The 14,224-nt window shown below is 40.4% G+C and overlaps 1 protein-coding gene across 1 annotated transcript in view; it reads right to left on the bottom strand.

Annotated features, from left to right (window-relative positions):
- The window catches only part of ANKRD31 (ankyrin repeat domain 31), a 72,168-nt gene that overhangs the window by 26,408 nt on the left and 31,536 nt on the right, over positions 1-14,224 (bottom strand). Inside the window, exons 12-15 of the mRNA XM_032986254.2 lie at positions 8,830-8,891; positions 6,485-6,524; positions 5,674-5,919; positions 431-616 (exon numbers count right to left, since the gene is read on the bottom strand). Coding sequence (XP_032842145.2) covers positions 431-616; positions 5,674-5,919; positions 6,485-6,524; positions 8,830-8,891 — 534 coding nt within the window. The remainder of the gene's footprint in view (positions 1-430; positions 617-5,673; positions 5,920-6,484; positions 6,525-8,829; positions 8,892-14,224) is intronic.

The raw sequence follows: 14,224 nt of genomic DNA, 5'->3' as shown, positions 1-14,224 counted from the left end.
CCAGTGGCATTTTATAATATTGTCTGCCAAGCATCCAGAATAGAATACTATCCATTTTGAGACTATAAAAACAGAAATGTGTTTTTAGGCATTTAGGTGGAAAAAGGAAAAAATTATCTTGTCATCTGATTTTTGTCCTCATTTCCTAAGGAAATGAGATTTGTGTGAATGTGCTTCACACATGTATATATTCATGTGCCTAAGCATTAGTTCTGCCGATAAACTTTCAAGTCCACTTTCTGTGCTGAGAAAAAGGATGCATTAGCTTCATGCTGAGACACAAAATCCAGGGATTTACTTACTGTGCTTGCACTTGTAGAATTACTTCCTTCCCTCCTCACAATCAGATCATAAATCAAGAATCCATAATTATATTAAAATTACACAAATTCTATCATAAAACAAGACCATAAGGGAGTAATTTTGAAACCTGCATAGTCCTGTTCATTGACACAAATTCCAGATGATATCAGAGTTTTCACCAAAGACAAATCTCCTCTCCTAGCAGCAATATGCAGCCGGGTCTCCCCTTTTGCATTTCTCTTGTTCATCTTTCTCCCAGCTCTTGTATTACAGGTACCAATCAGATCTTCTTTTCTGGTAGACAGGGATAATTCTAAACACATATTGGGTGTTCATTAGGAATCACAAAAAATGCTTCATTATAAACAAAGAATTAAGCTTCATAACTCATTTGAATTAATGTAAATGTGTGCAGTACTGTTGCCTTAATTATTCAATAACATTAACAGACTACATCAAAAGGTTAGAAGGTACAGCATAACAGGTCAGGTAATAAACAGACCCTATGCAAAAGAATCTACAGTCCAAATCTAGATGACTTAACAAGGGTACAATAAATTAGGAAACAACAAAAAATGTAACGAGGTTGAAGTTTTATACTGTATAGAGGAAGGGAGTATGTTATGTTTCTCTGTGGACTGCTTTCAAGTTATCAAGCATGCCTGCTAAATATATAAAGTACACACATAAAGGTATTTAAGAAACTATATAAAAGCGAAGACTTGACTATCACTTCTCCCCTGTTCCCAATTCTGTATCAGGGAAGAGATAGGTTTCTACATACGGTATTTTTACAACTCTGACATGAAAAAGTCCTGTACACTGACTACAAATTTTTGATTAATGTGTAGTGACATAGCTGAGCTGACTTTTAATTAAACGTGTGCAGGATCGGGCCTGCAACTGTAAATAAAATTGATTTAGCCCTTCTCTTAGTGGTTCACAAAGCAAAGAACACCCATTTTAAATTTTATCATGTGATCATCAGACAGGTCCTAATTCTGAGGCTTCAGGCAACAGACATAACAAATTGTAAGGACACAAAGAAAAAAACAGATTTAAAAAATACTGATTCTGTGTATAGAGTAAGGACAACTCCCTCCCCCAAACTGCTACCAAAAAGACAGGGTGTATAAATCTTCAAAAGCTCTACAATGCATGTTAAGTTTTTTTTAACTCCTACTCCTGCTATAATGCTGTGCTATCAGATTCTTTTAGAAGTTCACTGTGTTCTTTCTCTGATTTCCTGAAAATCTGTAATCCACCCAAAAAAGTGAAAGTGTAAGGTTTTGCAACTCTTATCTATGTTTTTTCAATTATTTATATGAACAATTAGTTGATGCATGCCAAGCATTTCCTCTTCTCATCAGACAAGCTGTGTTCTCAAATATTTTCAGTTATCAGTATCCATTTCTATCAAACATCTTCCACGATTTGACAGCTGTCTTTCTTCAGGCACTTCCTGCCTTCTGGAAAATTTGCTTTTTCAAGGTTTCCTTTAAGGTAAACTACTGAGCTTGTCATCCAAGACTGTCTGGAAGAACATGAAAGACATACTGCAACTATATTAAAGACAGACATATACTGAGGATATATCCATACTAATTTTAAACTAGCTTGTTCAGGCATTGCTGCAGCCAGGCTATGGCAGCATGGACTTCAGTGTAGGCTATTCTAATCTGTCAGGAAGCATTGAGGCTCTTTGCATTGGGGGTGCTTGGCACATGAAGAGCGAAAGAGTTTCTTTTTCAAATGAACACTGAAATTCTAGAGCATGCAGAGGGGTCATGTTACTGAAATACTCCTCCAATCTGAGACCTACTTTTCTGAAAGAAAATGCATTGTGTTTTGTTTAAAAGCTTCTGGGTCTGAACTCTCAAAGCAATCATCCACTTTCTGGTTCTTCATTTTCTTCTCTGATTCACAGAAGAGTGTCCTAGGGACTCTTTAGAGACATAGGAGGAAAAAAAGGCACACAACAGCCCATTAAGCTAATGACCCTTAGCAATATTGGCTGAAATCGAACAGAAGTAATTGCAAAGTCTTCCAGTTAAGCTGTCATGAACAAGTTTTCTTCATGGTTGTTAGGAAACATTTGCAGAAGCATAGTGGGACGTTGGTATGTGAATCACAAAATACTGGTTCTCTGTGGAATGCATTGCCAGGTGGGTCACAAGCAGGAAAGATCAGGAACTCTCCAAATACAAAATCCAGTCAGCACATGCACAAAGATATAATGGAGAGATTACAGTAACCAGCAATCAGACTAGATTAGGCTGCCATACCTCAACAACTTCAAGGATATCCTCCTTCACAAAGATATTTGAATACTTCAGCATAGGTCTATGAGTAATTCTTCCCACAGATTGAACTATGAGAAAATAAGGAAACTGTTTGTACTCTCCTTATGTATAAACAGAACAAGAATTTTGAGAGCTAGTAAGTGACTGAATGTAGATGAAAGTGACGCTGCATCATTTAGGACGAAAATATTTTTATTCAAGAATAGAGTAATATAAGGAAGACTGCTGGGACACAGGAACAATCAGATAAGATACAAAAGCCAGTTAATGAAGAAAAGGCATGAGACAGCAAAAAATCTGAAAACGCCACAAGTCAGAAAACATTATCCCATCTTCCACTTTTTTTTCTGCTGCAATCTGAATGCCATTGTCCCTGTCTCCAAAGCCATTAATGCCTTCAACTGTACGAAGGGCTTACTTTCTTGCATTACCTCTCAAACAGCAACATTCTCCTGGGATGAAGGAAATAATTAAATTTTAGCTGAATAAAATATTACCTGAAGAATCTCTTTTGGGGGAAAAAGTAATCTGTGAAAAGCTATTCCAGAGGAGACCAAAACATAAGACATGTCTGGAATAAAGATTTTTTAAAATCATAACAGTATACATAGGAGACAAAAAATATAAAGACATCCAAAAATGTATTCATTTTCACAGACCTTATTATAAAGATTAAGCAGGAATATAGGAGCTACAAAAAAGAACTGTAGGGAAAGAAATAATTTCTATGTTCAATGTTTATTCTTCCAATAATTAGCAGTGGATGATGACATGTATTAGATATGCCATGGTTTTTTTTCCAGAATGAAGTGAAAAGGTATTCCTACAACAGAAGGAACCAATCTGGAGATAGGAAAGCTAAGTACTGACATTGCCAAATACTGGACAGCAGTAACAAGAAGCACCTACTCCTTTCCTTCTCCCTTCAACTTCCAAAAGAAAACACAAGCTTGCAGTCCAGAAACTCAAGAGAGCAAGAACTTAAGATGGGCTGAAAAGTAGCAACCACTTGAGACCAGAAGAGGAAACAGTATTCTGTATAGCTGAAGGCAGAAGAGGACAAGCAGACTATGACTATCAAAGAGAAAAGGATCAGCAAGAACTTCACGCAGTTTCCTGAATGTTTTTGTCCTGTGTTACTGCACATTGCAGGGACTGGCTGATGACTCCTTAATTCAACTTATAAGACTAGTGACCATATAAAGTCTCCAAAGAGAAGGAGGTTAATAAGCAAACAACAAAAAGAAGTAAACAAATGAGTATGCTGATAGTATGTGTGCAGATGTATTTGTCCATATTGTGTGTGTGTGTATGGGGGTGTGTGTATATTTGTTATGTGTATTATTTTAAGTATACACACTGTTATGTACACTAGCCTTAAAAGCATTTAACGGATGTAAGATCATGAATCCCACTGATTTTCAGAATATATACAATATACTTAATGCTAGCATTCATTTATATTCCACTCAAAGGCAACCGAAGTTTGACCAATAGACCCCAGCAACACATAACTTCAGACCAAGGAGGAAACTACATTTTTTTGCTGCACACACTTAGAAAAAATAAATAAAATGTTACATCTGCACACAAACACACATGCACTCACACATACTTCTATAAACCTATGTATATAAAAAACATCTTTTCCTATGTATGTATATACAAAGCATACATTTACACTGACACCGTAGTTATTTGAAAGGAAAACTTTCACAGAGCTGGAAGCAATTATAAATAAAAAACAGTTTGAAGAAAAAATGTCAGCAGAGAATTTTCACAACATAGCCCACACTCAAGATGAAAAACTGCACTGGTTCAAAAACCAACCTGATCTAGGAAGGGAATTAGAGAGTAGCAGTAAATAAGAAATGGAAAAAAAGGGAAGTGAGTGGTAGCAGGTATAAATAAGGAATTGTAGAAACTGCTGTGGAAAACAAAAGAATACAAGAAGATAGTCACAAAAATCTAAGGTCCTAGGAAGGTAGTATTTTAACACCTATCAAAACCAGAAAAAATAATTCTCAAACACTTAATTACTAGAGAGAAATGACAGAATTGTCTAAGATAATCAGAAAAGACAAATACTCTATTCCATATCAAGGCAAAGCTACAGAAGAAATTCCGGTAATCTAATGAAACATTTTTTTTCATTTCAACACAAGTTAAGAAGAATGCCAAAAGATATGAGGATAAATATTTTTGAATCAGAGTTCCAGATATATTACATTTACAAGTATTAAGAGAGGAAGGATATATCCATCTGAACTATAGGTTTTGCTTTTAGTAAGTCTTGAGTGCTGTGGTTCACTGGATCCAGAAAGAACCAAAGCACACAAGATGACTGCCAACTTTACCAAAAAAGCAGTTAAGTGAAAAACACTTGGGGGCTATGATGAGTAATCAGCTGGACCAGGGCTCTATTGTGATGGTAAGGCTACAAGACAAATCTAAGTCTTAGACACGGGATGAAACCGCTAAACAGAAAGCTGTACATGCAGGCAGAAAATAATATAACTACTGGAGGACACTAGATCCTTATTGACATGTAAGTAGGTTTGTTTCTACACTACAGCTAAAACCAAATGTACCAGTACAGAGCCTATGCCAATATGTGCCTGATAGGGATACAGTCTATAAAATATAAGTGCATATATGGGTGCTAAATATATGGAGAGCCAGGTTTTCTTGTTTAATCTGGGATACTTAAAATGATTAACTGAGGACCAATTTAGTGTTATTTTAAACTATCATTTATGTAACATAGTTAACTAAGGATCAATTTAATGTTATTTTAAGATCTGGGTTATGATCCTGCATCCCCTCAACCACAATGCTGAAAGACTGACAAATATAATGTAAACAAAAGAAAGTAATTATGTGCATTCTGTAAAATGGGAGTACAGAAGTACTGGAAATATTTCAAGTATTTGGAACTCACTAGAGTATTTGCTCAACATGATATATATATTTTTGCAAACTTTCCCTCATGTATTACAAAAACTCTTCTTCATGCATGCCTGTAAATAAACCCCACCATTTTCATAAAGTATTTTTAACTTTTCACCTGATTTCTCGGATGCTTGTTGTTCTGATGATTGATTGAATTGTGATTGATTAGATGAAAGCTTGATTTTGCTGCTACTGGAATAGGAGGCTGCCTTTTGGCTTGTCTCCTGAGGGTCTAATCTTACTCTTTTTGTTTGGACATCTTCTGTTTCAGTAAACTGTGAAAGAACATCGGTCTCTGCATTTCCTTCTTCATTTTTTTCAGTGCCTTCTGTTCCACTTACTTCAGCAAACACTCCTTCATCTGTTGGTTTAACAAAATAACTTAGGACTATCTATGGCAGAATACTCAGTAATTTCAGAAATTGTAACTGATATTAAAATGAATGTCAAAATGACCACCCAATCTAGGTTAAAAAATACCTGCAGTAACTCACTGCAATTTCTGAAAATACTTTAACGTAATAAATCATTTATCCATTACTCACCATATGTTAATGTACTGAGATTGAATCCAGAACAATTCAAAGATTCTTTTGTGAAAATATGACCTTTATTGCTTCTTAGTTATTTTAAAAAAATAAAGGTTCCTAAGAATTCCACTCTAATAATTGTAATGACTATTGTGGTCACATTTTGGTAAATACAATGGGGACTTGGATATAAGACAGTCCCCAAAAATACAAAGCAAAAATTACTAACTAGTTAATCTGGCATAGTGGACTGTATCACAACACATTCCAATTGTCTGTTACTAATTTATGGCAAAATTCATTCCCTGGAGACCCACAGCTGGATTTTTAAAATAAAATATACAGCATGCTTACAACAAACTCATAAAATAATTATTTTCAAACAAAACATGGCACCTGTTTTCTGGGAGGTTTCTTTCTGCATATTTTCCACAATCTGAAATGAATAAGGAGACGTGCTGTTTGCATTAACACCAAAACGCAACATCTTATTTAACTTGATTTGTGAAGTTTTGCAAAGAAATAATTAGTTCTGAAGGTATTCTCATACTGGTATTTAAATTCCTGTCACTCAAACTACTACTGTTACTCTGCTTGAGACCATGTTGACCACCGTCATAACTCTTGACTTCCTATTGTAACTTTTAAAAAGGTACGTTGTGAGAGGAAGTCAAAGCAAGTGAGTATTGACTGCAAATCAAGTTCTGTTAAAGCAGTAGTCTGAGAATGCTGGGCAGACGCTTTTTCTCCAGAAACCACTGTTGTGGGGCAATGCAGACTGGTGATCTCCTCCCCTGTTACAGAAGAAGTTGCTGAGCTTCCACCAGTTCTGTCCTTTTCTTCTGGAAATGGAATTTTACTGTTATAACTGTTGAATTCATATTTCTGTTGCAATTCTATGCGACTTAGCTCAGTTTTCCTATAATATTAACTGGGATGCAACAATTATAATTAGAAACAGCAACAGTGTGGCTCGCTTCTTTAGGCCCAGCTTCAGGGAAATACCTATCCTGTCAATTAATTGTTCCTTGGTTTGTAAGTGGACCTAAACATGAGGTCCATCTAACATGAGACATTATTTCTGAATAGCTTTACTCTTGGCTGTTGCCTCTGCTACGAGAATAGCAGATCTATTTTTCTTTTTTGAACTTCTATTTTTTTTTTCCATTTGATTTTCTGCCTTCAGAATCCTGAAGAACTTTAATTTTTGTATATTTCACCATTTTTTTTCTGCTTTGCTCATTTTTAGCAAAACTTCCTTTGATGCTTCCCTATTATCATGTTGAACTGTGCCATCTACGTTGAATTCTATCTATAAAACAGGCCATATACTTAATTTCATTTTCTGATAAATTGCTTTATTATATACTGAAAGAAAATTGTGCTACTCTAAAACTAAGTGATTTCTTCTGCCTGTGCAGCTTTTTAATACAACAGGACAAAGAAATTAAAGAACTAAGAAATACGTGTATAAAAGTGTAAAAATTAAGGGGTGAAATTCAATGATAAATACTACTGAAGTGCTTTACAGTTTTACTTATTTCTGAAAATTGAGCTAGTTTCAAATTAATGCTCTGCCTTTACAGAACTAAAACTACATTGATTCTATAGTCATACACCAGAGCTACAGTTTCACAAACCTGTCTGCAATGATTCTAGGAAATTATATAGAAAGGGAAACAATACAGCAAAAACACCCAGAATCAACTCATGGCCACCCCACAACAAAATTGCTCCAAAGGCCAATGACTAACTAGAATTATCCTGTTGATAACTTTGTATCTGGAGATGGAACCCAAACACAAACACTGTAACAACTCACACAATTACACAGCCACAGTAATAGGTTATCCCAATTAAATGCTTACAACACCTTCTACTTGGAAAATATCCTTCATCAATCAACTAATGTTTTAAAGTGTAATCTAAGACTATACACCATGGCTGCTGTTATAGCATAACATTTATAAGGACACTGTAGACTGCACTACTGTGAGTAACAAGGACAGTTATCGTAACTATGTAAGGCTTCAGAAAGCAAGAATAAAGTGTCTGTGTACACAGCATTGTATGTTTCAGATATTACCAGTTATCATTGTTCAAAGGGGAGAAAACAAGAGGGGGAGAGTACAGATTTTAATGCCGAAAGCTATTGTGCTACATACAAGCAAACTATGACCCAAGTGACTGATCATGGTGTCTTCACGTGAGGCACCAGCTCCCACATCTTACTGAGGTTTCATGGCGTAATTGTGCAACCTCTGTGAAAGACAGTGGCTCCCTAACCCTTTTCTATTGGAACCCAACACAACCTACTACACAGGGGCAAGAAGCACCTACCCTACTGCTACAAGCCAGGCAACATCTTGTAGGTTCAGTCAGGTTTCTGCAAGTACAAAGAGGCACTGATGTACCATGCTTGTAAACTACCTCTGCAGCACTTGCAAAAACACAGCAAGTACCACTGTCCATGGGAGGCAGCTGATTGTCTCTGTCTTGCATCTTCATGAGGCTGCAACTTATCCCAAGTACCAGTATCAGCAACTGCTTGCCAAACAACAGGCATAACACTGAATGTCACTCTGTTTCAGTCCCTGCTGGGTTTGAAGCATCCTGTACATTACGTGCTGGTTTTGAAACACATTTCAGAAATAGTTGTCTCCCTTAGTTTACTGAAGACTGCTAGCAAGCCTTAACAGTTCATCATCAAATTAATATCAGGATTCTTTGTAAAAATATACCTGGTGCAGGTTTGTATCCTCTGCACTTTGAGTATTTAACATATTCGTTGAATCATCTCCAACTAAAATGAAAATGAAAGACAGAAAGAATTGGAAAGAGACCATAATTCTTTACATATATACACCATTTTGTGTTCACATTCTTGTGTGTAACAGTACTTACCACATTTAGCTATCCAGAAAAATTATCAAGCCATGAGGGTTTTATTATAATCTACAACATATCAATATATAAAATAGATATTAAAATCCTGGAGTCTGATCTTTGTTGCAGACGGCATCTTGTACAAACCCAGATAGGTGAGAGTAAAGTATGACATCATGCTTCCAAATTTTTTTAAAGATTAGTGACCCGAGTGATTAATTTTGAAACTCAGAGGAGCTACTACATTTCCCTAACATCTAACAGGCTTTCCTGATCCCCAAGAGACTTTTCAGAAGCTAGTGATAGTGAGATAATATTCTAGCTTGCATTTTTCCCTGTACAGCATATGTGGGCAGGTAAAGGGATGGAGTAGCTAAAGCCAAGTCATTGGCATAACAATAGGTGGGAATATTCCCCAGCATCAATTCAGTGCCTTGCTGGTGGCTTGCTTTAGCATTCCAGCTACCCTCTGTACTGGCAAAATGGCATAAAGAGAGTATGCCAGCTACCTAGGTCTTACCCTAGATAGTAGTTACTTAATCCATGCAAGTCTATGCATGTATTTCTGGTGAATGTTCTTAAATCTAGACTAGACACACCATATCGAAAAAAATCTAGCTCATCGCCCTTTGTTATTTTGTACTGCAACATGGACCCCAATGCCAGCCCTAAGATTCACCCCACAATCCACACTGGAACCAGCCTTAAATTTAACAGGCAATTCACAGCATGGCAACTCTTTCTCTATCACTTCAGGGAATCTGGCATGACAGATGTTAACCCTAGCCTTAGGATCACTCTTAGTCCACTGGATCATGCCAGTCTTAGTCTTAAATTAAGCCAAATGGCCCAGCTATTGAGCACTGATTGTGCCAAACACCAATCCAAATGATAACTTTGAACACATTTTTAGCTTACTGATCTCTGTAAGGCTTGGAATACCTAGATGACCTTTGGTGGCTGCAGCCCTAACCTCTGATCATGGGACCTCTCCAATACAGCAGCTGCTGTCAGGCTAGTCTCATACAGTACCATTAACTTTGGTTTTACTCACATTTGAAGCCACTAACTCCTGTCTACTCCTACTGCCCTGATTCTAAACTTACAAAATCATAGAATAGTTTGAGTTGGAAGGGACCTCTAGAGGTCATCTACTCCAACTCCCCTGACACAGGCAGGGACACCTTCATCTAGATCAGTTGCTCAGAAACCCCACCCTGCCAGACTTTGAACACTTCCAGGGATGGGACATCTACCAACTCTCTGGACAACCTGCTCCAGTGTTTCACCACCCCCATCCTAAAGAATTTCTTCCTTACATATAGTCTGAATCTACCCTCTTTTAGTTAAAACCATCACCCCTTGTTCTATCACAACAGGCCCTACCAGAAACTCTGACACCATCTTCTTACCACCCCCCTTTTAACTATTGAAAGGCTACAGTAATGTCTCCCCAGAGCTTTCTCTTCACCAGGTTGAACAACCCCACCTGTCTCAGCCTGTTCTCACAGGAGAGGTGTTCCAGTCCTCTGACCATTTTTGTGGTCCTCCTCTGGACCTGCTCCAACAAGTCAATGCCTTTCTTGTGCTGAGGGCTCCAGAGCTGGATGCAGTACCCCATGTGGGGTGTCACTAGCGTGGAGTAGAGGGGCAGAACCACCTCCCTTGACTTGCTGGCCACACTTCTTTTGATGCAGCCCAGAATACAGTTGGCTTTCTGGGCTGTGAGCACACATTGCTGGCTCACGTCCTGCTTCTCATCCATTGGTACTCCCAAGTCCTCCTCCGCAGGGCTGCTCTCACTCCCTTCGTCCCGCAACCTGTATGGATACTGGGGGTTGATCCAACCCACATGCATGAGCTTGCACTTGGTCTTGTTGAACTCCATAAGGTTCACACAGCCCCACTTCTTGAGCTTCTCCAGGTCCCTCTGGATGGCATCCCATCCCTCAGGCTTGTCAGCTGCATCACTCAGGTTGGTGTCTTCTGCAAACGTGCTGAGGGTGTATTCAATCCCACTGTCTATGTCACTGATGAAGATGTTAAACAGTACTGGTCCCAACACAGACCCCTGAGGCACGCCACTCCTCACTGACCTCTACCTGGACATTGAGCGCTTCACCACTACCCTCTGGATGCAACCAACCAATCAATTCCTCATCCACGGAACAGCTCACCCATCAAATCCATCTCTCTCCAATTAAGAGCGAAGGATCTTGTGGAGGACTGTGTCAAAGGCCAGACAGATGACATCTGTAGCTCTTCCCTTGTCCACTGATGTAGTCACTCCAACATAGAAGGCCACTAGGTTGGTCAGGCAAGACATATACTTGATGAAGCCAGGTTGACTGTCTCGAATCACCTCCCTGTCTTCCATGTGCCTCAGCACAGTTTCTAGAAGGTTCTGTTCTGTGATCTTCCTGAGTACAGAGATGATGCTGACAGGCTGGTAGTTCCCAGGGTCCTCCTTTCCACCCCTTTTAAGTAGGTGCAATGTTTCCCTTTTTCCAGTCTCTGGGGACTCCACCTGATTGCCACGACTTTCCAAATATCATGGAGAGTGGCTTGGCAACTACATCCGCCAATTCCATCAGGATTCTGAGATGCATCTCATCAGGTCCTATAGACACCTATGTTCAGGTTCCTCCTATGGTTATGAACTTGATCATCTCTTACAGTGGGAGGTCCTTCCACCTGAGAGGTGTGGGAAGTCAGGTTGCCAGTGGAGACTGAGGTAAAAAGGTTGTTAAGTACCTCAGCATTCTCGTCATTTGTTGTTATGAATTTGCCAGTCGTGTTCATTGGAGGGGTACATTTTCTTTAACCTTTTTCTGGCTGACATATCTATAGAAGCCCTTATTATTATTCTTTGTGTGCCTTGCAAAATTCAGCTCCAGCCACTCCTTGGCCTTCCTGATCCCATCCCTACACAACCAGGCAGCATCCCTATACCATTCCCAGGATACCTGTCCCTGCTTCCACTCCCTGTGCATTTCCTTCTTGCCCTTTAGTTTGACCAGCATGTATCGACTCATCCACACCAGTTTCTTGACTTCCTTCCCTGGTTTCTTACTCCTGGGATCAAGAGCTCTTGCACTCTATGGAAAGCATCCTTAAAGATCTGCCAGCTCTGTTCTGTTCCCTTGTGCCTGTGGGCAGTTTCCCAGGGGCACCTATTGACTAACTCTTTGAAAAGCTGCAAGTTTGTTTTTCTGAAATTCAGGGTCCCGACTTCACTCTTCAGCTGACCCATATCCCTCAGGGACTACAAACTCCAACAGTGCATGACCACTGCAGCCCAGGCTGGCTCCAATCTTGATGTCACCGATCACTCACTTGCATTGGTAATCATCGGGTTCAGTATTACATGACCTCTGGTAGGGCTGTCTATTACCTGGCTTAAGAAGTTATCCTCAATGCACTCTAGGAATCTCCTGGATTGCCTACAGTTCGCGGTGCTACCTTTCCTGCAGAAGTATCCCAGCAGCATGAGAGTCCGTGAGCATGATGTGTCCTGTAGCTGGAATAAGAAGCCTTCTTCAAAACACTCCCCTTGCCCAGGCAGCCTGCAGTAAACACCAACCGCAAGGTTTCTTTTGTTGCCTCAGTCTCTAATTCTTACCCATAAGCTTTCAACCTGCTTGTGGTTATTCTTTAGAGACATCTCTTCATAATCTATCCACTTCTCGACACAGAGAGCAACCTTTCCATCCCTCCTTCCTTTCCTGTCCCTTCTGAACAGCCTGTAGCCATCGACAGCTGCATTCCAGTCACAGGATTTGTCCCAACAAGTTTCGGTCATGGCAACTAGGTCATAGCTTTCTAGCAGCATGGTGGCTTCCAGCTCCTCCTTTGTTGCCCACCCTGGGTGCACTTCAGCTGGGCTGTTGGCCATGTCACCTTTTCAGAGGAGCACAACTTAATTCTTTTGAGGTATTTCCCTGGTGTTTCCCTGTTGGCTCTTGTTACCACAAGAGCCCCTGGCTCATCTCCACAAGACTTCAAGTGTGCCTCGGTGTACCCAGCATGTATCACAGCAATCGGCTGAGGGCCCTGTCATGGTTTGAGCCCAGAAGGCACCTGAGCACCATGCAGATACTTGCTCACTCCTTCCCCCCTCAAGAATGGGAAAGAGCAAATAAAGCAAAAGGCTTGGGAACCAAGATAAGGACAGAGAGGGATGACTCAGCCATTACGGTCATGAGCAAAAGACAGACTCATTAGGGGAAGGAAAAAAGAACATCAGTTCAATTCAAACTCTAACAACATCACCTAAGAGACAGCGTGGGACAGTGAGAAGCATTACCACATCTTAAAAACACCTTACCCCCACCCCTCTCTTCTTCCCAAGCTCAGCTTTGCTCCTGATTTCTCTACCTCCTCCCCTGCAGGTCAGGGAATAGGGTTATGCTCAGTCCCACCGCTCCTTCTTCCTCAGGGGGAGGACTCCTCACATTCTTCCCCTGCTCCACTGTGGGGTCCCTCTTACAGGAGATAGTCCTCCACGAACTTTCTCTGACGTGAGTCCTTCCTATGGGATGCACTCTTCCCAAGATGCTCCAGTGTGGGTCCCTCCTGTGTGCTGCAATCCTCTCAATGCTGAACTACAACAGCAGGGGCTTCTTCCCTCAGTCCTGGCCGCCTTTGGGTGAAATCATCTGCTCAAGCACGGGGTCCTCCACGGGATGCTAGTGGGTCTCTGTTTCACTGTGGACTTCCATGGGCAGCAAGGGCACAGCCTGTCCTCTCACCATGAGCTGCATGGCGGTCTCTGCTCCAGCACACCTCTCCACTTCTTCCTCCTCCTTTCTTCCACTGACTTCAGCGTTCACATAGCTGTCCTCACAACTCCAACTCCTCCTCCCAGGTTCCCCTTCTCAAATATGTTATCACAGAGGTGCAGCCACCATCACTAATTGGCTTGGCCTTGGCCACAGGCAGGTCCAACTTGGAGCTGAGGGATCTCTGAGAAGCTTTTTACAGAGGGCCACTGCTGCAGAACCATCACCTCCCACCAAAAGCCCCTGCCATGCACACCAACCCAGCACAGGCCCTTGCTACCACTCCACCCCTCTAACTTTGATGTGTTGTCCCACAGGTTGTCACAGGCAAGTCTGCTATTATCCACCTCCTCCTTCGAGTCTAGTTTAAAGTTCTGTCAATGAGCCCCGCTAGCTTCTGAGCAATGACCCTCTTCCCGCTTTGAGAAAGGTGAATCCCATCAGACACCAACAGGCCTGATGCTGTGTA

Source organism: Tyto alba, unplaced genomic scaffold, assembly GCF_018691265.1.
Source record: "Tyto alba isolate M040663 unplaced genomic scaffold, T.alba_DEE_v4.0 Super-Scaffold_42, whole genome shotgun sequence".
Lineage (NCBI taxonomy): Eukaryota > Metazoa > Chordata > Aves > Strigiformes > Tytonidae > Tyto > Tyto alba.
The sequence above is the reverse complement of the archived record's forward strand: the minus strand, read 5'-3'. Positions and strand labels throughout refer to the sequence as shown.